Raw genomic sequence first — 20,663 nt, forward strand, 5'->3', positions numbered from 1 at the left:
AATCAGGGTGGTGTTGGGGGTTGAGGCTGTTGTCTGTTGGTTACATGAGCAATGTTAATTCTGGAGTTTCCTTCCTTCAGAGTGCATGACTTTGTAAACTGAATGTTCTTTTAATGTAGTTTTGGGGGATGTAATTGGATATTTAAGTTTGTAAGGAACTTAGATACAATGGTGGTGAAGACATTATAAAACAAAGACAGGTATTAAAATGACAAAAAACAAAAACAAATGAACAAACAAAAACCCCCAAACCAAACCAAATCAAAGCCCCAAACCCCAAAACAAAAACAAACCTCAAACAAACCCAAACCAAAAAATTCACAAATCACCAGAGCAGAAAGAGATTTAATGTATATATGAATCATGCTAATTTAATTTAAAAACGCCCTAACAACAAGCAAAACTATATGCTTCAAATTTATACTCAGCTTCTATAGACACAAAATCACGGGAACCTAAAGAAAGTAAACCACATGATTATAGATTTTCAACAATTGAAACAATTAATGTATAGGCTAAAAGTTTCAATGCTAGGCACCTAAGCGGCCTGATTTTCAGAGGAGATTACCAAAATTTAGGTGCTTAAATATAAAAGGAAGTGCCTAACTTGAGGCATCTAAATTTTAAAAATTTTAGCCATAACGGATAAGGCCAACCCCAGAACAAACAACTGTCACAAATCATACTGTGAATACTGCAACAGATAACTTTCCAAAAGATTGTACCAAACAGTGAAAATAATGCAAAAAATTATATTGTCTTAACCGGGCTGAATGATCTCTTTGGGAATGAATGAGGATTAAAAATGGAGACTCATTTTTGGGTGAAATGGAACAAGAATTTTGTGATCACAGTATCTGACAAATGACATCTTTCCGCCTAGGTCACCAATATTTCAATTTAAATCTGCATATATGATTTTCTAGAGCATTTGAGGGTTTCTCAGTGTTCGTATGTATGGCTGGGTTGTTTGTGTGTAACATTTCTCTTTCTAACTTCTGGACTTCTGTTCTCATATTAGTGGCTTTTTCACAGTGTTGAGATAGTCAGACCAGGAACTGGTAGCATGAAGGCCTGGACTAAGTATTCCTATTGTGGGTACTGGGATTGGTGGGCTCTGGATTAAGTGTACCTATTGTGGTAGCCAGAAGCGGGGAATGGGCGACAGGGGATAGATCACTTGATGATTACCTGTTCTGTTCATTCCCTGTGTGGTACCTGGCATAGGCCACTGTCTGAAGACAGGATACCGGGCTAGATGGACCTTTGGTCTGACCCAGTATGGCCGTTCTTATGTTCTTAAAAATGGCAGGCCTAGTCCCAACCATAGTTAAAGGCCTGCCCCCTGGTGGGGGAGGAACCACTAAGCCCAGGCCTCAAATGATTACGTGGGAGAACGAATTAGAAAACAGCAATGGGAGTGAAGGTCAAAGGTTAAAAATCAGGGATTCAGAAGGGGACACAAAGCAGAGAACCCTGACAGTGTCCACCACTCCTTAAAGATGTCTAAGGAGTCAGTGGATACCACCCACAGGAATCATACCAGTGGTATGATTTGATAAGGGACCAAAAAAGGCCCCAAAGTTGCCGAGTGCTTCTCCTGCCCCACCAAGCTTTCTCCTCCTGGTTTGGAGGTGGCCATTTTGGCCAGTGCCAGGAGCAGGTTGATGGGGAGATCTCGCGACATCCTGGGACCATGGATAAGGTGTGCAAAGATAAACAGGTGAGGGGAAAAGTGCAGCCAGAACCTCAGTAAAAGATTCTGAAGGAGCCGGAAGAATGGCTGCAGCCTGACATACTCTACATAGATGTGACCCAAGGTCTCCTTCTTGCCACAGATAGGACAGGTGTCATGGGATTCCATGAACTGTGCCAAATACATGCCTGTGCTCATTGCTCCATGGAGGAACTGCCAACTAATATCCCCAGAGAGTCATGAAACCATAGCAGAATATAGAATGGCCCACTATGGCTCCCTGCCCACTGGATTAAGTGCAGAGGATGCATGCTGGGGATGAGAGAGGGATTCTAGCAATGGGCAGGCAGGGCAGATTAGGACTCTCCATCAAACAAAACTCTTGACATTCCCTGCTGAATGCCCTACAAGCTCCCCCTTTTGCTCATGACTCTAAAAACAAGTTGATGACACACACAAGCTGGCTAAAATAGTAAGGACCAGAGTGTGAGGGGCCCTTGAGTGGGCTTGCAGATGGGTAGGGGAGCACAAGCAATCCTTCCTCTCCTATGTTCTACATTCCTGGCACTCAGGGGAGCACAGGGATTGTTTGCTTTTGTTCCACTCTGAGGAGCAGGATACCAAAAAGGGAGTGAAGAGGAAGCAGCATAGCTCAGCTCCCGTTCCTGACTGCACGAGCTTAAACACCCGGGTTTATGCTTCTGGGAGCAATCTGTGGACAGAGCAGACTGTACACCACCTGTGCACAAAGAGAAATACGGGGAGAGAGTATACCTGCCTGAGACACAATCTCTGGTGCTCCTGCTGAGGCAGGGCTGTTGCTTAAAAGCCAGGATCTGCCCCTAAAGATTAAAACAGCAATATTAGGAGGCATCTTGCGAAGAAATTTCCCCTTTCACGATGGTTCTGTTGAAAGCAATGACACAATCACAGCACTGAACAGAGATGGCAGTTGGGGTAGATGTTTGGAGTTGTGTGTGGGTGTTTAGATACAAAATTTCCAATAACAAGTTAGTGATTTGTGCAGGTAACTTTTGCAAAAATGTGCCATTATTGTATTTCTTAATGGCTTCAGTTTACCCTATCAGTGCTTCTGCTGTGATCACAAATCCCCATCACCTCATTTATTAAGCTCACCTGGCTTCTAAACAGGGCATGTTTTGTGCACCATCAAGCCAAATTGATATATTTAATTATATAGCTTTAAAAAATGTGTATCCGTATTGCAGCAATTCTTAAAACATGAAACCTCAACACTTTGCCTGGATTTTGTCAAGTGAGATGACTCATTATGCCTGGAAAGAAGATCTTGTAATTTTGTTATATTTTGCTGACATTAAGAAAATATTATGCTTTGCGTATGTCAGGGACAGCCAAAATAGCAAACCCATTATTAGTGTGGGGTGGTGGCGAAGAGGTAAGATGCGTTACACACCCTTATAAAACACATTTGAGCATGTTTTCAAGCCCCATTTTTTTTTTGTTTCAGAAAATCAGTTTTTGGAGAAAATGGAGCTGTGACTGACAGAAAGACAAGCCAGAAAACAGCATTACTTTTAATCTACTCCTTCCATGTCAGCATCTCCTGTTTGCTGTGTGGGCTGCTCTGCTGGCGTGCCTTCAAATTTTTCAGCCTTTGGCACACATTCAGTGGACTTCAGAGCAAGACTCAGCTGCCCAGAAGGATTCCCTGCCTCTGGCTGAGGGGTGGGATGGGAAGGAGGCCCTGGCTCTGTGAAACAAAGAGGACTGCATGCTTGAGGGTTAGCCGGCTCTGGATTACTGGTCTCACTGGAGACTGTGAGGGGATCCTGCACGTGATGGGTCACCATGAATGCTGCAGCTAGATTCTTCAGGATGTTCTCATCAATCATGGACAGCTCTGCACTATCCTGTTCAGTAACGGAAGGACTTGCATCAGCCTCTTTTCCCAAGATGTCATCATTTCTATCCTCCTCACCCTCCTCTTCCTCATTAGTGAATTTTGCTTCTTTTATTTTTTTGTACAGTTCATTCCTCTCTTCCTGCAGCGCTCTGCAAAGGTTCTCTAGCCTCTGGATTTTCAGCACGAAGCACTCGTACTCCTTAGCCCTCATTGCTTTCTGTGATCGAATCAAAATCAGGCAAAGGTGTAGAAAAATGGAGTTCATATTCATGAAGTTCACACACTTATGTTGCAGTTATAAAGATATAATTTGTTACATGCAACCTTTCTTCACTGCAAGGTAGCTGGAGTCCCCAAAGTAATCAGATGCAATTACAATCTTCCTAATTAAGTACTAATTCATCCCAGTTAACTGAAGTGTGTCACTTAAGTGGTAAAGAAGGCATTCTGCAGTTCCTCTGCACTCAGCTGAATTTCACCGAGAGATATGAGGCATAGGCATAGCCATGAATAATCTCTAGTGATAGAAGGACCATAAAACATTCAGAATGTCAGTACAGATAAGCACCCAAAACCTGTATTGCTTATCTGGACTTCCTGGAACACTGTGTTGGAATTTTCCTGAGAACAGGCTGCCTCATATTTTCAATCCATCTTGTTTTTGGTTGGCTGGAAATTCTGTGAGAACAGCCTTTCTTGCAGCATTTTGTGGACATCTACATTTTCTGATTCTAGCTGGACGTAGAAGTCCACAAAAATGACAGTACTGGAGGTTGCAGCGGGGACGTTATTCATTCTTTTTTCAAACCTCAGAAACTTAGTCCAGGTTACAATTAAGTTTGGGATGAAACTTTAGGTAACTTCTTATTTTATCTGAATCAGTTTCCACATCCCTACTAATTTTCTATGCAATTTCTCTATATAGGGAACATTTAGATCTATTGTGGTCCCCAGTGACTTCTATACTGGAAAATAAGCTGAATTAACCAAAGGTCTGACTTTAAAGTGCATTATTTAAAGCACATTAAAACCCCTGTGTGGACACTTTCTTTCAGAAGTCAAGGGGCCTTAATCTAAAATGAACTAAAGCCGCTTCACTTCTGAATGAGAACATCCAAATGGGGGTTTAATGCACTTTAAATTCATCCTTTTAGTCAATTAGGCTTAACTTCCCATGTGGACAAGCTGTTAGTGTATGCACAGAGCCAGGCCCAGTAATATCTTGGCCTCCACAGATACGATGTTTTTTCCAAGATCTGACCTTATCAACATATACTAAGAAAAAGGGCCCTGATCCAGAGACCATCAATATCAATGGGAGTTTTCCCATTGATTTTAGTGGGCTTTGGATCAGCCCCTAATTAACTTGAAAATATGAAAAAAATTGTGAAGTAGGTTTCTCACCTCTTCAATCATGTCCAATAGAGCTTTATTACAGTTCTCAAACCTGGCTTTCCATGTAGCTGTATCCTTTTCCAGCTTCTTCATCTTCTTTGTCATCTACAGAAGCAGGAAGAGAATCACAGCAGGAATCCCAAATGTTATTTGAAGTTAGAACAGCATTTTAGTTATCTTTTCTTAAACCTCTACTTATAGCTCTGTTACCAGTAACTACAATAAAAATTAATACAGCATTGTCAAAGAATGATGGCTGAGGACTAACATATAGCGAGAGACTGGTTTAATTTCAACTCCCCAAGCGTTAAACTTTGACACAAGTGAATACCCTCTGCCATTCAAACCCACGTGCTTCAAAATAGGAAAAATGTATTACATGGTTAAAAATGATTATACATGTTAAAAATAGTTAAGGCTGTGATGAAGGAAAGTTAATATTTCCCAAAGGAAATCTACATGAAGAAAAGAGATATCCTGGTGCCACAGCCTACACAAAATGGTTACTCCAATAGTAATGGCCAATTTCTAAACTGATCACTCAATTCTCTCTCACTTTCTGCTGCAAAGATTACAGTCTTACTAGTGTTTTAATGTGAACAAATACAAACACTTGATAGGGAGACTTCTGATTTCCTTAGGGCCCAATCCTCTGAGAAAGCTTGGGGGGCAGGGGCTGTTCTGGATTTGATTCTGACAAATAGGGAGGAACTGGTTGAGAATTTGAAAGTGGAAGGCAACTTGGGTGAAAGTGATCATGAAATGGTGGAGTTCATGATTCTAAGGAATGGTAGGAAGGAGAACAGCACAATAAAGACAATGGATTTCAAGAAGTCAGACTTTAGCAAACTCAAGGAGTTGGTAGGTAAAATCCTATGGGAAGCAAGTCTAAGGGGAAAAACAATTGAAGACAGTTGGCAGTTTTCAAAGAGATGTTATTAAGGGCACAAGAGCAAACTATCCTACTGCATAGGAAAGATAGAAGTATGGCAAGAGACCACCCTGGCTTAACCAGGAGATTTTCAATGATCTAAAACTCCAAAAAGAGTCCTACAAAAAGTGGAAAGAAACTTGGTCAAATTACAAAAGATGAATATAAACAAATAACACAAGTATGTAGGGACAAAATTAGAAAAGCCAAGGCACAAAATGAGAGCAAACTAGCTAGGGACATAAAAAGAAACAAGAAAACATTCTACAAATACATTAGAAGCAAGAGGAAGACCAAGGACAGAGTAGGCTTGTTACTCAATGAAGGGGGAAAGACAATAACAGAAAATGGGGAAATGGCAGAGGTGCTTAATGACTTCTTTGTTTCTGTTTTCACCAAGAAGGTTGGTGGCAATTGGACGTCTAGCATAGTGAATGCCAGTGAAAATGAGGTAGGATCAGAGTCTAAAATAGGGAAAGAACAAGTCAAAAATTACTCAGACAAGTTAGATGTCTTCAAATCACCAGGGCCTGATGAAATGCATCCTAGACTACTACAAGGAGCTGACTGAGGAGATATCTGAGCCATTAGGAATTATCTTTGAAAAGTTATGGAAGATGGGAGACATTCAAAAAAGCTGGAAAAGGGCAAATATAGTGCCCATCTATAAAAAGGGAAATAAGGACAACCCGGGGAATTACAGACCAGTCATCTTAACTTCTGTACCCGGAAAGATAATGGTGCAAATAATTAAGCAATCAATTTGCAAACACCTAGAAGATAATAAGGTGATAAATAACAGTCAGCATGGATTTGTCAAGAACAAATCATGTCAAACCAACCTGATAGCTTTCTTTGACAGGGTAACAAGTCTTGTGGATAGGGGAGAAGTGGCAGATTTCAGAAAAGATGTGGACAAATTGGAGAAAGTCCAGAGAAGAGCAACAAAAAATGATTAAAGGTCTAGAAAACATGACCTATGAAGGAAGATTGAAAAAATTGGATTTGTTTAGTCTGGAGAAAAGAAGACTGAGAGGGGACATGATAACCATTTCCCAGTACATAAAAGGTTGTTACAAGGAGGAGGGAGAAAAATTGTTCTTCTTAGCCTCTGAGGATAGGACAAGAAGCAATGGGCTTAAATTGCAGCAAGGGAGGTTTAGGCTGGACATTAGGAAAAACTTCCTAACTGTCAGGGTGATTAAGCACTGGAATAAATTGCCTAGGGAGGTTGTGGAATCTCCATAATTAGGGATTTTTAAGAGCAGGTTGGACAAACACCTGTCAGGGATGGTCTAGGTAATACCTAGTCCTGCCTTGAGTGCAGGGGACTGGACTAGATGACCTCTCGAGGTCCCTTCCAGTCCTATGATTCTATGAAGTACTGAGTGCTGCAAGCTCTCCCTGAAGTCACTTGTCACCTCTTGGGATGACTGAAATACTTACAGAAGCAAAGCCCCTCTTGGTTGCATTACTAAATTCAGAGTGAATTTTCTGGCATTTGCCAGGGATTCTTTCTCCCTCTTTATCAGTCTAAGGGTAGGTCTACAGTACGAAATTATTTCAAAATTATTCTATTCAAATTTTCAGAAGCGATTTTATACATTCAGTCTTGTGTGTCCCCACTATGGCACATAAATTCGGCGGAGTGCGTCCACAGTACCAAGGCTAGCATCGAATGTCGGAGCGGTGCACTGTGGGTAGCTATCCCACAGTTCCCGCAGTCCCCGCCGCCCATTGGAATTCTGGGTTAAGCTCCCAGTGCATGATGGGGCAAAAACATTCTCGCGAGTGTTTCTGGGTGTGTGTCGTCAGTCGCTTCTCCCGCCATGAAAGCTACGGCAGACAATCGTTTCTCGCCTTTTTGGTGTGCAGATGCCATACTGCTTTCAGCAGACGGTGCAGTATGGTGCACTGCTTCTTTCCTGGTACTATGACTCCACCTCACATTTCCTCTCATCTTTCTATGTAATCTCTATAAGTATCTACTCTTTCTCTTCCTCATCGACCGCTTCCACTGCCAACTCTGCTCGGCCATCATGAACTGAGCAGCACAGCTTCCGCCGCCAACTCTACTCTCCCGCTCTTGTCGTGCTACCAAGCTTCTCCATGTTGTCTGTCCTGGGCTCCCGCCTCCGTGAAAGCTACAGAAGACAACCATTTCCCACCTTTTTTCGGCGATCGTGAACTGAACAGCACCTCTTCTGCTGCCACTCTGCTCTCCTATGTTTCGTGCCCTTTTTCCAGGATTACCCATGCAGGCGCCATAGCGTGGCAAGCATGGAGCCCGCTCAGATCTCCGCTGCAGTTTTGACCATTGTAAATACCTCGCGCATTATCCAGCAGTATGTGTAGTACCTGCAAAACCGGGCAAGGAAGTGATGACAGCGCGATTACGATAGTGATGAGGACATGGACACAGACGTTCCTAAAAGCAAGGCATGTGGCGATTGGGAGATCATGGTGGTGTTGGGCCAAGTTCATGCCGTGGAACGCCAATTCTGGCCCCTGAAAACAATCACAGATTGGTGGGACCGCATAGTGTTGCAGGTATGGGATGATTCCCAGTGGCTGCGAAACTTTTGTATGCATAGGGCCACTTTCATGGAACTTTGTGACTTGCTGTCCCCTGCCCTGAAGCACAAAGACACCAAAATGAGAGCAGACCTTACAGTTGAGAAGCAAGTGGCCATAGCCCTGTGGAAGCTTGCAATGCCTGACAGCTACCAGTCAGTCGGGAATCAATTTGGAGTGAGCAAATCTACTGTGGGGGCTGCTGTGCTGCAAGTACAAACACAATCATTAACCAGCTGCTATCAAGGGTAGTGACTTTGGGAAATGTGCAGACCATTGTGGATCACTTTAATGCGCTCAGGTTCCCTAACTGCGGCGGGACAATAGACGGAACGCATATCCCTGAATCACCGGGGTGGCCAGTATGTAAACCGCCAGGGGTACTTTTCCATGGTGCTGCAAGCACTGGTGGATCACAAGGGACGTTTCACTGACATCAACATGGGATGGCCAGGAAAGGTGCATGACGCTCGCATCTTCAGGAACTCTGGTCTGTTTGAACAGCTGCAGGAAGGGACTTACTTCCCAGACCAGAAAATTACTGTTGGGGATGTTGAAATGCCTATAGTTTTCCTCGGGGACTCAGCCTACCCCTTAATGCCATGGCTCATGAAGCCGTACACAGGCACCCTGGACAGTAGTAAGGAGCAGTTCAACTATAGGCTGAGCAAGTGCAGAATGGTGGTAGAATGTGCTTTTGGACGTTTGAAAGCTCGCTGGCGCAGCTTAGTGACTCAGTTAGATCTCAGCACAACCAATATTCCAATTGTAATTGCTGCTTCTTGTGTGCTCTACAATATCTGTGAGACTAAGGGGGAGACATTTATGGCGGGGTGGGAGGTTGAGGCAACTCGCCTGGTGGTCAATTTCGCACAGCCAGACAACAGGGCTATTAGAAGAATGTAGCAGGGTGCGCTGCACATCAGAGAAGCTTTGAAAGCCAGTTTCATGACTGGCCAGGGTACGGTGTGACAGTTGTGTTTGTTTCTCTTGAAGTTACCCGCCCCCTATATATATATGAAAGGAAATAAAGTCACAATTGTTTAAAAAACATTCTTTATTATTTGTTGCACAACACATTGAGAGAAATCAGAAGGTAGACCGGGGGGGTGGAGGAGGAGGGAAGGACAAGTCCAGAAACCAAATCAAAATTTCAGATATACCAGCTTTCTGCTGCTTGTGCAATCCTCTGGGGTTGAGTGTGTGGGTCCCCGTAGCCTCCCCTGCCGTGTTCTTGGGCATCTGGGTGAGGAGGCTATGGAACTTGGGGAGGAGGGAGGGCAGTTATACAGGGGCTGCAGTGGCGGTCTGTGGTCTTGCTGCCTTTCCCACATTAGATCCACCATACAGCAGACCATGTCAGTTTGCTCCCCCATGAGCTTGACCATAGCATCCTGCCTGCTCTCATCTCGTGTGTCCCTCCTCTCTTCGTGTTCATTTAACGCTTTACGGGACTCCACAGTTGTTTGCCTCCACACATTCAGCTGGACCCTATCATTGCTGGAGGACTGCATGAGCTCAGCGAACATGTCGTCCCGAGTTCGTTTTTTCCGCCTTCTAATCTGGACCAGCCTCTGGGATGGAGTAGATAGGGGCGTTGAAACATTTGCAACTGCGGGAGGAGAAAAAGGGAGGGTAGTATTTTAAAAGATACATTTTAGAGAACAAAGGGGACACTTTCTCAGTGAAACAGGCAATTCATTTTACACAGCACATGTTCTTTCTGTACAAGGTCACATTTTGCCTCTTCTACTGAAGTGCCTGCCACTTTGGTGTGAGTAAGCCATCACACGCGGCCGGGCAACAGAATTCAGCTTGCTGGCAGCCATGGTAAGCCCTAGGGGCACGCGGGGTTCTGCTTCTTCCGCATTCATTTCAATGCTTTCAAACTGCCAGGCCCCCTTTCCCATAGCAAGCAATGCCTGGTGGGTTTGCCATAGAAAAGGAGGGCCTGCGGGCTCTCTGGGATGATCGCTTCACACACCACCCCTGCTCCCCCCACACACACCGTGTGGCTCCGATGAGGCCCTGAGCAGGGATGAGCCCTTTAAACTAAAGGCGAACAGCCCAGCGTGGCTGGGTTTCCCGCCACCCCCCACCGCGTGGCTCTGATCAGGCTCTCACTCACCAGAAGTGCCTTCTCCAGGGTCATGGTCCGAGAGCCCGCATTGGGAGTGGAGGGAGGCTATTGGGTCCAGCGTTAAGAATAGTTCCTGGATAGGGGGGAAAATGGATTCCCCACTTGCCGCCTGGCCACTGTCCTCCTCCTCATCCTCCTCCTCCTCTTCGTCCTCCAATAATTCCTCCTCCTCACTCCGTGCAGCTCCCCCCTTCCTTGCAGGTGTTCATGAACAGTGGTGGGGTAGTGGTGGCATCACCCCCCATAATTGCATGCAGTTCACGGTAGAAGTGGCATGTATGGGGCTGTGACTCAGAGCGCCCGTTCACCTCCCTGGCTTTTTGGTATGTTTGGCTGAGTTCTTTGATTTTTGTACGACTCTGCTCTGTGTCCTTGGAGTAGCGTCTTTCCGTCATGGCCCTGGAGACTTTAGCGTACGTATTTGCGTTTCTTTTTTTGGAACCTAGTTCTGCCATAACAGATTCGTTTCCCCAACATGCGGTGAGATCCAGTACCTCCCGTTTGGACCATGCTGGAGCTCATCTGCGAATCCGGGACTGCGTGGTCTCTTGTGATGGTGGACTCTACATGGTCACCTGTGATGGTGGACTGTGCTGATGGTGACCTGTGCTGATGGTGACCAAACAGGAAATGAAATTCAAAAGTTCCCAGGGCTTTTACTGCTTACCTGGCTAGTGCATCGGAGTTGAGAGTGTTGTCCAGAGTGGTCACAAGGGAGCATTCTGGGATAGCTCCCGGAGGCCAATAACATCAAATTGCATCCACAGTACCTGTAACCCGGAACTGCGATCTCAATTTTAGTGCTACTCCACTTGCCGAGGTGGAGTACAGAAATTGGATTAAAGAGCCCTTTAAATTGAAAAAAACGGTTTGGTCGTGTGGACAGAATCAGTTTTATTTCGAATTAACTCGGCTAATTCTGAAATAACCGCATACTGTAGACCAGGCCTAAGATTTCCCTACTTGAGGTCCTGCTCAGGACTAGACTGTGCCTTCCCCTGAACAGGAGAGGAGAAGGAATGGGGATTCTTTCCCTTTGTGCACTCCTGCACTGGGTCCAGACACAAAATCCTGAGCACGCTCCTGCCTCCCCCTGGAGTGCAAACCATCACAAAAGGGGCACAGGGAAGAAGTGGAGCCATGCCCTTGCTCTTTGCCCAGACTGCGGAGTTGGCTGGCTATGCTAAGGAGAGCAGGTGCAGTATGTGTCTCCTGAGGCACAACTCCTAGTGGAACACCTTCTGGGATGATCACCTCTGCAGTGTCCTCAGTACAGGCCAATAGCTAAATACCACAATCTTCCCTTCAGTCTTTACTCAGACCTCACTCCCACTGAAGACAATTAGAGCTCTTTTCAATCAGGACCTCAGAATTTTGAGCCCCTGCAACATGAAAATTATGGGCTAGATTCTCTCTTGTGTTGCACTTTGTGCAGTCATTTAAACCACCAGTGCAAAGTGGGGGGACAACTCTGACTAGGTAGAATTTAAAACTCCGTTGGCAGTGGGGTAAATGGCTGCATGAAATGCAGGGCAACAGTGAATTGTGCCTTAAATATTTATGCCAACACTAAACGTTTTATGCCAATTCATAAATGGTACTGAATGGCCATATGAGCCATCAGGTTAGATTGTAAGCAGTTCATTGATTATACTTCCTTTTTCTTTCACATACTTGTTATTTCTTTGCTGGAGAAGAGAGTGGAAGCTTTAACTTCCAGTGCTAAGACACAAGGGGCCAGATTCCAAACTTGTATAAACTAGTGTAGGTCTCTTACATCAGCTGAAGAGCTGGTCCCATAAGTTTCTGCGAAGAGGAGATTGTGGGTCTCTTTTTCTATTAGACGTTATATCAGTTGACAGAAATCAGAAACGTACACAAAGTATCAAAACAATATTGCAATATGTTTGGTCTTCCTGAGCCCTATCTCACATCCCACTCAAACTTGGACTAGTTTGTTTCACCCAAGCGTACAGAAATTTTCCAAATCAAAGATAAATGATCACAAAGGAGAACCATGTGTATCAAAATGGAAAGTGTCAGATTTTTAGAAATGATACACACTACTCACTTTTTCCATCTCCTGTTTGAAACTGGCGAACACCTCATTGCTTTTTGTCAGTGTTTTCTGAAATTCTTCAAACCTTTCAGAATAGAGGGTGAGCTACGTACACAGGAACAAACAGATCAGTTTCAGAAGCTCCATGCGGGCAAATTGAATGAACATACACCTTGTTTTAATGCTAATTAAATGAAAAGGGAATAAATATGATTCAATAATAATCTTTTTGTGTGTGCAGAGCAGCTTTCAAAGCATCACATTAGTGAACTTAGCCTCACTACACCCTGATGAGGCTGGGAACTATATTATCCTTATATTAGAGAGGAATAAAATGAAGAAGAGCAGAAATATTTTCAAAAGTACGTGGGAGCTGTGGGTGCTCAGCATTCTGAATATCAGGCTCAAGGTGGCATGTGGGATGATTTGATTGGGGATTGGTCCTGCTTTGAGCAGGGGGTTGGACTAGATGACCTCCTGAGGTCCCTTCCAACCCTGATATTCTATGATTCTATGATACCCAAAAATTGGAAGAATGTCAAATAAGTAGAGACTTGAAAAATTTTGACCTATGTGGCTTTCCTAAGGTCCCATAGGCAGAGAGCAGTAAAGCCTCGTAAACAACCCAAGGGCTCAGAGTCCTAACTGCAGTGCCTTCCAAAATGCCAAGTGTGGCCTGGGCAGTTTAAGAAGCATTTGTAACAAAGGCATAGTAGACCCGTCTTAGTGGGAGCTTCAGCTGGCAGTGGCTTGTCCCAAAGTGACACATTTCCTGCCCATTTCCATCTTGACCTTCCCTTCCTTTATCAGTCTTCCCTATTTTTATCCGTGTGTTTGTGTCTCCTCCTTCACTCTCCTCCATTTATCTCACCTTCTATCCTCTCTCCCAATTCTTCTTGCTTCTTTTTCTCCCACTTCACTTTTCCTATTTTTAAATCTTTTCCCTTTCTCTCCTTTCCTTTTTCCTTTATTCCGAGTCTTGTTTCTTTTCCTTCTCACTTTGTGCTCTTTTTATTTATTTCCTCTCTCTTCCCTACACCTTTATGTTCTCTGGTTGCTTTCCCCTTTCCTGCACCCTCTAGCTGGCCTCCTCTCACTACTCAACTCCCTGACCCTACCTGCTGAGCCACTTCACAGGGAAGCAGCAGAGTGAATTGAGAAGGAATCTAGTCAGCTTTATTTTCTGGCTTGTACCTGGAGTGGAGCAGCAGGTAGGGCCAGCAAAAGCAGGGTAGCAAGGGTCTCTTGTCAATTTCACTTTGCTGTTCACACATGAGACGGTGCAACAAAGCAGGAGAAAAGTGCTATTACAGTGTGCCAGTGTAACCTTTGGTCGGGCTAGAGTTCACTTCATTACCCTTCGCCAGTTCCTAAAAAACCCCCAACTCCCACAGAAGAGTAGCTGGAGACCAGGAAGAAAAGGAGGACTTGTGGCACCTTAGAGACTAACCAATTTATTTGAGCATAAGCTTTCATGAGCTACAGCTCACTTCATCGGATGAAGGATTTTCAGCAAGGATGCACAGGGTCAACCTCCCCACATTGAAGTCCCAAAAGGAACTAAATAAATGAGTTTAATTAAATAACTTTATAAAATCTTATGATAACGAAACAAATAATCTAATTTTTACAACATGACACGGCTATTTTATCATCCACAGACATTACCTTCACAGTTATACATAAACATAAATAAAGAAAACAAATTAAAATCTGAACAGTTCAGTCCCCACAGAAATACAGTGAGAAGAAACTGAAAGTTCCCAAAAGCTTAGGTTTTGTTCACCTAAGTCTCAGTTAGAGTCTTTGATCACCAAGTCTATACAGTCTGCTGAGTCTAAAACAACATCTTCCCTCCACTTGCTTGTAGGAATCTTCAGTTGGAATCTATGCAGACTCTTCCTCTGCTGAAATCACACTAGCCAGTCAGCTGCCTGATTAGCCAATCACTCAGTTAAGTGTCTAGATTGAGCTTGAGCGTATAGATTAATTTAAGCATGTGAGTAGTCCCATTAAAATCAGGGCCTCAACCCCCAAGTAAGGCAGTCTGAGAGAGGCTTGAATGGATTCTTTTATTACTATTTTTACAATTTGAAATGCATGTTTAATATATTCTCTCGTGTTCAATTTCATTAAACTGGCTAGTGAGGTCTGGCTGATATACAAAACTCTTTCTAGCTGAACATAAAGACTTAATTAAAAACACTCAAAGAAAATTGGGGACTGACTCCTCAGCAAGCCTGTGAGGTTTGATTGGAGAACCTATCAAATTGATGTCCATAAACAGTAGGTGCAGAATAAGTTTATTTAATATTTTTCAATTTCTTCCCTGCTTATTTTAACCTTTGAAAAACTGCATAAAGGACCATATCCTTCTCACCTTGTTGACCGTTGGCTAGACTGTCACAGCTCTTACTTGGCTGCATAGGGATGTTAGGTCACCATACTTGGATTGTGAGTCTGCCTTCCGGGGTAGACCCGGATCTACACACCCAGTACTATGCAATGTGAGCAATTGGGCAGGGAGGAGGTGTGGAGTGGGAGGAGCCCTGGCTTTGCTTCCCCTTCCTCGCAGGCCAGAATAGTTGGCAGGGTGCAGAGCAGGAGATATGCTACTCTATGAAAAGGGATAAATAACTTATTCCTCACCCAGTGGGCGTGAATTTTGACGCTCTGAGTCATAGCGCCATCCCTGGGCTGCACCTGGGAAGATGTTGCCCTTTACTGTGGGCAGAGTATAAAATTACATTCTAGCCCATAAGTAACCCCAAAGTTGCTGAGGCTCTGTCTACAATAGTCATTTTTCCATAAAACTTCCCCCCATAGCTATAGCCTGTGCAATTTGCCTGAGGATTATAACAATGGGAGCACCAGTGCAGATGAGGTATGGAGCCATTGTTAGGGTTTTCACCACTGTGTTTGGCAGACCTGCTCTGAGCTCTCCAGGGATCTCCAGGAAGTGCTCTGAGGACCACCAGCATTTAAGAGTGAATTCTCTCTGGGCTATAGAGTACTAGAGGCTGGTTTAAAAATTCTACTAAATGGAGGTAATTCTTATTTAAATCCTAAAAGAAGATCATTCTCTATGAATATTTCCATTAGGTATTTCCATAAGGCTAGGAAAATCTATCAATGTTTTCTCTTTTTGGTATACACATCCTATGTCCCCTTTTAACTGCTTACCCACATTTCAGGTCTGGTATTGTGCCACTCTGTGATGGAGTAACTGTTGTATGTTTTTATCTTAGTTGTATGTTACTTGGCTGCCATTGCATTTTGCTCCAGTCTTATCTGTGTGATAGTTTGTGTAATACATTCCATTTTAATGTATTTTTCAAACACTGTTTTATGCCCTGTTGAGCAGAAAGCACAAAAGACCCATTTGTACAAGCACTCTGTGTTTGGAACTGCCATGGAAGTTAATGAGAATTCTGATTCAGGCCCGATTCCAGCAAAGCACTTAAGGTCGTGCTTAACAACTGACTTCACTGCTACTCATGTGCTTAAAGTTAACTATGTGCTTCAGTGCTTTGCTGGACTGGAGCCTCAGAGGCGTGGAGGTCTGGGCTGAGGAAGAGTTATGGTGAGTATACTGGTATGGGCATCCAACATTATTACAGCACAGAGCTTTGCGGCTCAGTATTGTATGCACATGCAAACACTTCAGTGTGGTGCACTGTTTTACTACATGCTTGAATATAGCCTGATTCCATTACTACAGTGTCTTTATGATTCAGGATAGGCTTAGGGGGCATACATACAAAGCTTTTGGAATACTTTACCTGGAATGTGGCACGTGGGCTAAAAATGGGCACACAAAGGCACACCATGCAATCAACTTCACCTGGGCCTGTAGTACAGTCTCCTGTTCCTTCAACATTTTTGCCTGGAGCTTCCATTCTGCAGCTTGAGTCAGTAGCTGTGTTTAGAGAAATAGAGAGAAAATTGTTATATCTGTGCCTTAGCAATGATAAATCCTGGCATTCCAACTATATATTAGTATCTTTGGAAATAGCTGATATAAATTCCATCCATGTGCTGCACAAAGAATCTATCTAGATTGGGGCCATTAGCATGAGTTTGAAAATTATGGGCTGGGGGGTTCAGTGAAAAAAAACCTGGGATTTCAAAAATAGTTGGAGTAGAAGCTCCTATATGTTGTATACAACATGGCCGTACAGCACCTAAGGAAATATACCTATTTATACTTTACTCAGTCAGTTGGGTAAAATCTTAGCCCCACTGAAGTCAATGGCAAAACTCCCATTGACTTTAATGGAGACAGGATTTCAGTGTTTAGATAATTTTGGCTAGGATCCCAAGTTCTGACCAAGGTCAATTTAATAGGTGGTGATAGATACATATATAATCCAAGGGATCCTATGGAAGGCCACGCAGCATGAAGAGATGGTATAGATAACTCTTAGTTAGGTGGGCCCTAATTTCTGAGTCACTTTCTTGAGGAAGTATGTAAATAACATATGTGAAGAATACTTAATTATGTTAACATTTGCATACTGCGCTGGATTTTCAAGTCCAGGTCTCCCTTTTTGGCACCTACATGGTTGCTTCTTGAGGAATTACAGGTTGGTTGGGTCTAATGGTTTGAAACAAAACTTTGAAAAGCCTCAGGGCCATTTGGTGTCTAGGCCAGTCATTAATTCCCAAAACTGCCTGTGCTTTGATCTTTATTTCTTAAATGTTCATAAGGGTCACCTTGACAGACATCCTGGCTAGGATGATGAAGAGACCCAAGGTCAGACCCGTATGTCCCCTGCTACAACAAAACAGAGTTAAAATGAGGCAGAAAAAGTAGTATTTTTGGACAATAATGAAATCCTTCCAACGTATTATCACACTGCGCTATTTCTGCAGCTTGTAAAATCCAGGAGTTAATAAACTTTTCTGTAACATAAGCAAACCACAGATTGGCTACACAGATTAATGTGCAGTCTTAGGCAGCCCAAGATAATCTGCAAAAAACAAACTGGGAGAAACTGAATCATAAAAATTAGTATTTGTATTGATAAAATGTGAAATGATAATAAGGGCGGACTCAACTCAGAGACCAATTCATAATAAAAATATCGAATGCAATATTTAGAAAAATTATGATGTGATTGTTTGATATTTGTGTTATGGTAGAGGCCCCAGTCAGGACCAGGCAGGCCCCATTGTGGTATGCAATATAAACACAGAGTAAGGGACAGTCCCTGCACCTAACAGTTTACAATCTGTTTTAAGGCAAGGTGTAACGAAGTATTATAGGCTAGATTTTCAAATCAGGCTCTCCTTTTTGCACCCACAGAATTGCAAATTCACGTAAACTAGATGTTCAAGTACCTGACTGTGCCTTCAAATCAAGCACTTAGAAGTCTAGTAGGCCTACATTGCACCCGCATTTAATTGCAGATCCAATAATACATAGCACATTGGGATGTCAAAGCAACACCCTCCAAATGTAGGACGGTGGAGAAAATCTACCTTAGGCCATTGAAGCCGTGTGCTAACACATCCTCAGGTTGTGCTAACAGTTAAAGAAGCACACGTAGTACTAAATGTTACATTTTTACTAGAGAATCACACTCTTCATTGCTTCTGTAGGCCAAGCTGTACAGCCCACGAGAGAGAGCAGTGTATGAAGGGGCTGCCTATGACATGTCAGCATCAGCAGGGGCCGCCAGGGCGATTCCGCCATCTGCAGCCCCAAGTGGGCACTTGGTGGGCCTGATTTTCCTCTCACAGCAGAAATCGGGCTTTTCCACTTTCACCAAGATGATTAGGGCTCTGACCATTGATACCTAGAACTTCTGGGTATTTTAGAATTGATCGGACGCAGTGTTCAAAAGTTATTGTGTTACAGACAAACTCCAGTGAGCTGAGTGTGGGGCCTTGCAGGCTCAGTCAATTAGACAATTCATTTTTATTAGGTGACTAACTTGTTTTCTCAATCGGTACTTATATTAATCCTGGCCCTGCTGCCTGACCTCAATAGCGGGGATGAGTGCTCTGGATCTTTGGGGGAAGTTAGAGGAGGAGGAATAGACTGGAGAAACCTGCTTCACAATTCTGCATGCAGTGCAGTGCCATGTTTGCTTGACGCACTGGCGCTTGGAATTTCAGGGTTTGTTTAATGTTCAATGAGTAGGTTCCTAAGAAGCAAGAGCACATTTTAAAAATGTCACTGCACAAATGTCCATCCTTGTATGTTTTTGTAGATCCCGCAGCGCTTGCTGAGGGAGGTAAAGAGGTTTTGTGCTGGGGCAAGTAAACCATGTATGGGTGTTGAAGTTAAGACCAAAAAATACAATTAAAAGACTAATTGGATAACTATAAGAATAAAAACACTTTATTAAAAAACAGCTTGAAAAAGCTAAAAACTTAAGGCAAAACTGATGGGGAGAGCTCTGCAAAATGGTACATAGAGAGTTGTAAGACAGTTCTGTCCCTGAAAGACTTTTCCAGCAAGTGCTTTCTGTGATTGAAGTTTGCCCTTCTGTACTACTGAGCTCATCCTAAGAGGGCTGGATCATAAACGTCTTAATTACATATATTTTAATAGCATGGTGCCTTGAACTCAGTAGTGTGCAATATGATTCAGGTGGAGGACAAGTATAGTCCTGCAGTCTGGATACAAGACTGTGAATGATGAATTCCAGTGTACCAATCCTACTCTGACACTGACGCATCACATGGCTTGGGGCCACTCACTCATAGGCACCGGCTTCCTCTGGGCGGGTGTGTGTGTGTGTGCTCATACCCCCGCTCCACCCCAGACCACACCCCCACCTGACCCCTTTCCCCAAACCTCCACCCCCGACCCACCTCTTCCCGCTCCCACTCTGAACCAGGCCCCGCACCCACACCATCCCTTCCCCCAAACTTCCATCCCTGCCCACCTCTTTCCTGCCCAGTTCCGCCCCCTCCCGCCAGCGTGCCCCATCCCCACTCTTTCCCCTCCCTCCCAGAGTCTCCAGCACGCCACGAAACAGCTGATCGCGGTGGGCGGTAGGCGCTGGGAGGAAGGGGAAGGCGCTGATTGGTGGGGGCAGCAGGTGGACAGGAGGTGCTGGAGGGGGAGGGGAGAGCTGACTGCCCATGGGTGCTGTGATACAGGAGGGCCAGGGAGCAGTGGGAGAGTGCTAGATATATAAGCTCAAGGCCAATTAAAGCATGGTTCCCTGTAGACTAGGGAAGGTGGCCGCAGGTTAATTGGAGCACCTGCAGTCAATTAAGGCCCTGTTAGGAACCTAATAAACCCCCCTGCATCTGGCAGACAGAGGAGGAGGAGGAAGGACTGGAGCTTGGAGGTGTGTTGAGAGATTTTGAAAACCTGAGAATTGGAGTAAGGGAGACCCTGCCCAGCAGGACAGGGAGACTCCCTTCTCCCCAGCATCTAAGGACCGAGGGTAACCCCACCTAAGGGGGACGAGGGTAAGAAACCCACAGGGGTTGAGAGGGGCTGGGACTCATAGCAAACCCAGACCCCTCCCCCGCTTCCCTCCTCTACCACCTTCCCGGGCTAGTAGCAGAGCCCTCGGCACCCAAGAGCAGGGCAAAGGTGGCATCTTAGCTCCCCGACAAGAAAAGCGCAGGACCCACCAGACTAAAATCGGCCATCTTGCCACAGTGCTAAACACCTACTAATTTCTTTCCATGGGTACTCCAGCCCTGGAGTACCCATGGAGTCAGTGCCTATACAGTCACTTAACTTCTTTGACTGAGTTTGGGCTGTATTATTACCAAGTTGTAATAATCCATACTTGCCTACCTCAAAGGCAGGCTGCGAGCATTAATTCAGTTAATGTTCATAAAACTATTTAAGCATAAGTATGTATTATTATATGCCCATTCCCTTATGATTTTATAGCTAATTGAACCAGTTATTGAGCTTACTCTTTTATAGGTGCTAGTTGTTCCGGAGAATTGCAAAGAAAATTCCCCTCTCCAGAAAACCATGTACAAAGAATGTTGATTTTTCAC

General features: G+C 44.1%; 1 protein-coding gene across 1 annotated transcript in view; it reads right to left on the bottom strand.

Moving 5' to 3' along the window:
• Positions 1 to 368: 368 nt before the first annotated feature.
• TXLNB (taxilin beta) overlaps positions 369 to 20,663 on the bottom strand; it is a 57,136-nt gene continuing 36,841 nt past the window's right edge. Inside the window, exons 7-10 of the mRNA XM_074948526.1 lie at positions 16,525 to 16,599; positions 12,693 to 12,785; positions 4,986 to 5,081; positions 369 to 3,798 (exon numbers count right to left, since the gene is read on the bottom strand). Coding sequence (XP_074804627.1) covers positions 3,253 to 3,798; positions 4,986 to 5,081; positions 12,693 to 12,785; positions 16,525 to 16,599 — 810 coding nt within the window. The 3' untranslated portion in view covers positions 369 to 3,252. The remainder of the gene's footprint in view (positions 3,799 to 4,985; positions 5,082 to 12,692; positions 12,786 to 16,524; positions 16,600 to 20,663) is intronic.

Source organism: Natator depressus, chromosome 3 (assembly GCF_965152275.1).
Source record: "Natator depressus isolate rNatDep1 chromosome 3, rNatDep2.hap1, whole genome shotgun sequence".
Lineage (NCBI taxonomy): Eukaryota > Metazoa > Chordata > Testudines > Cheloniidae > Natator > Natator depressus.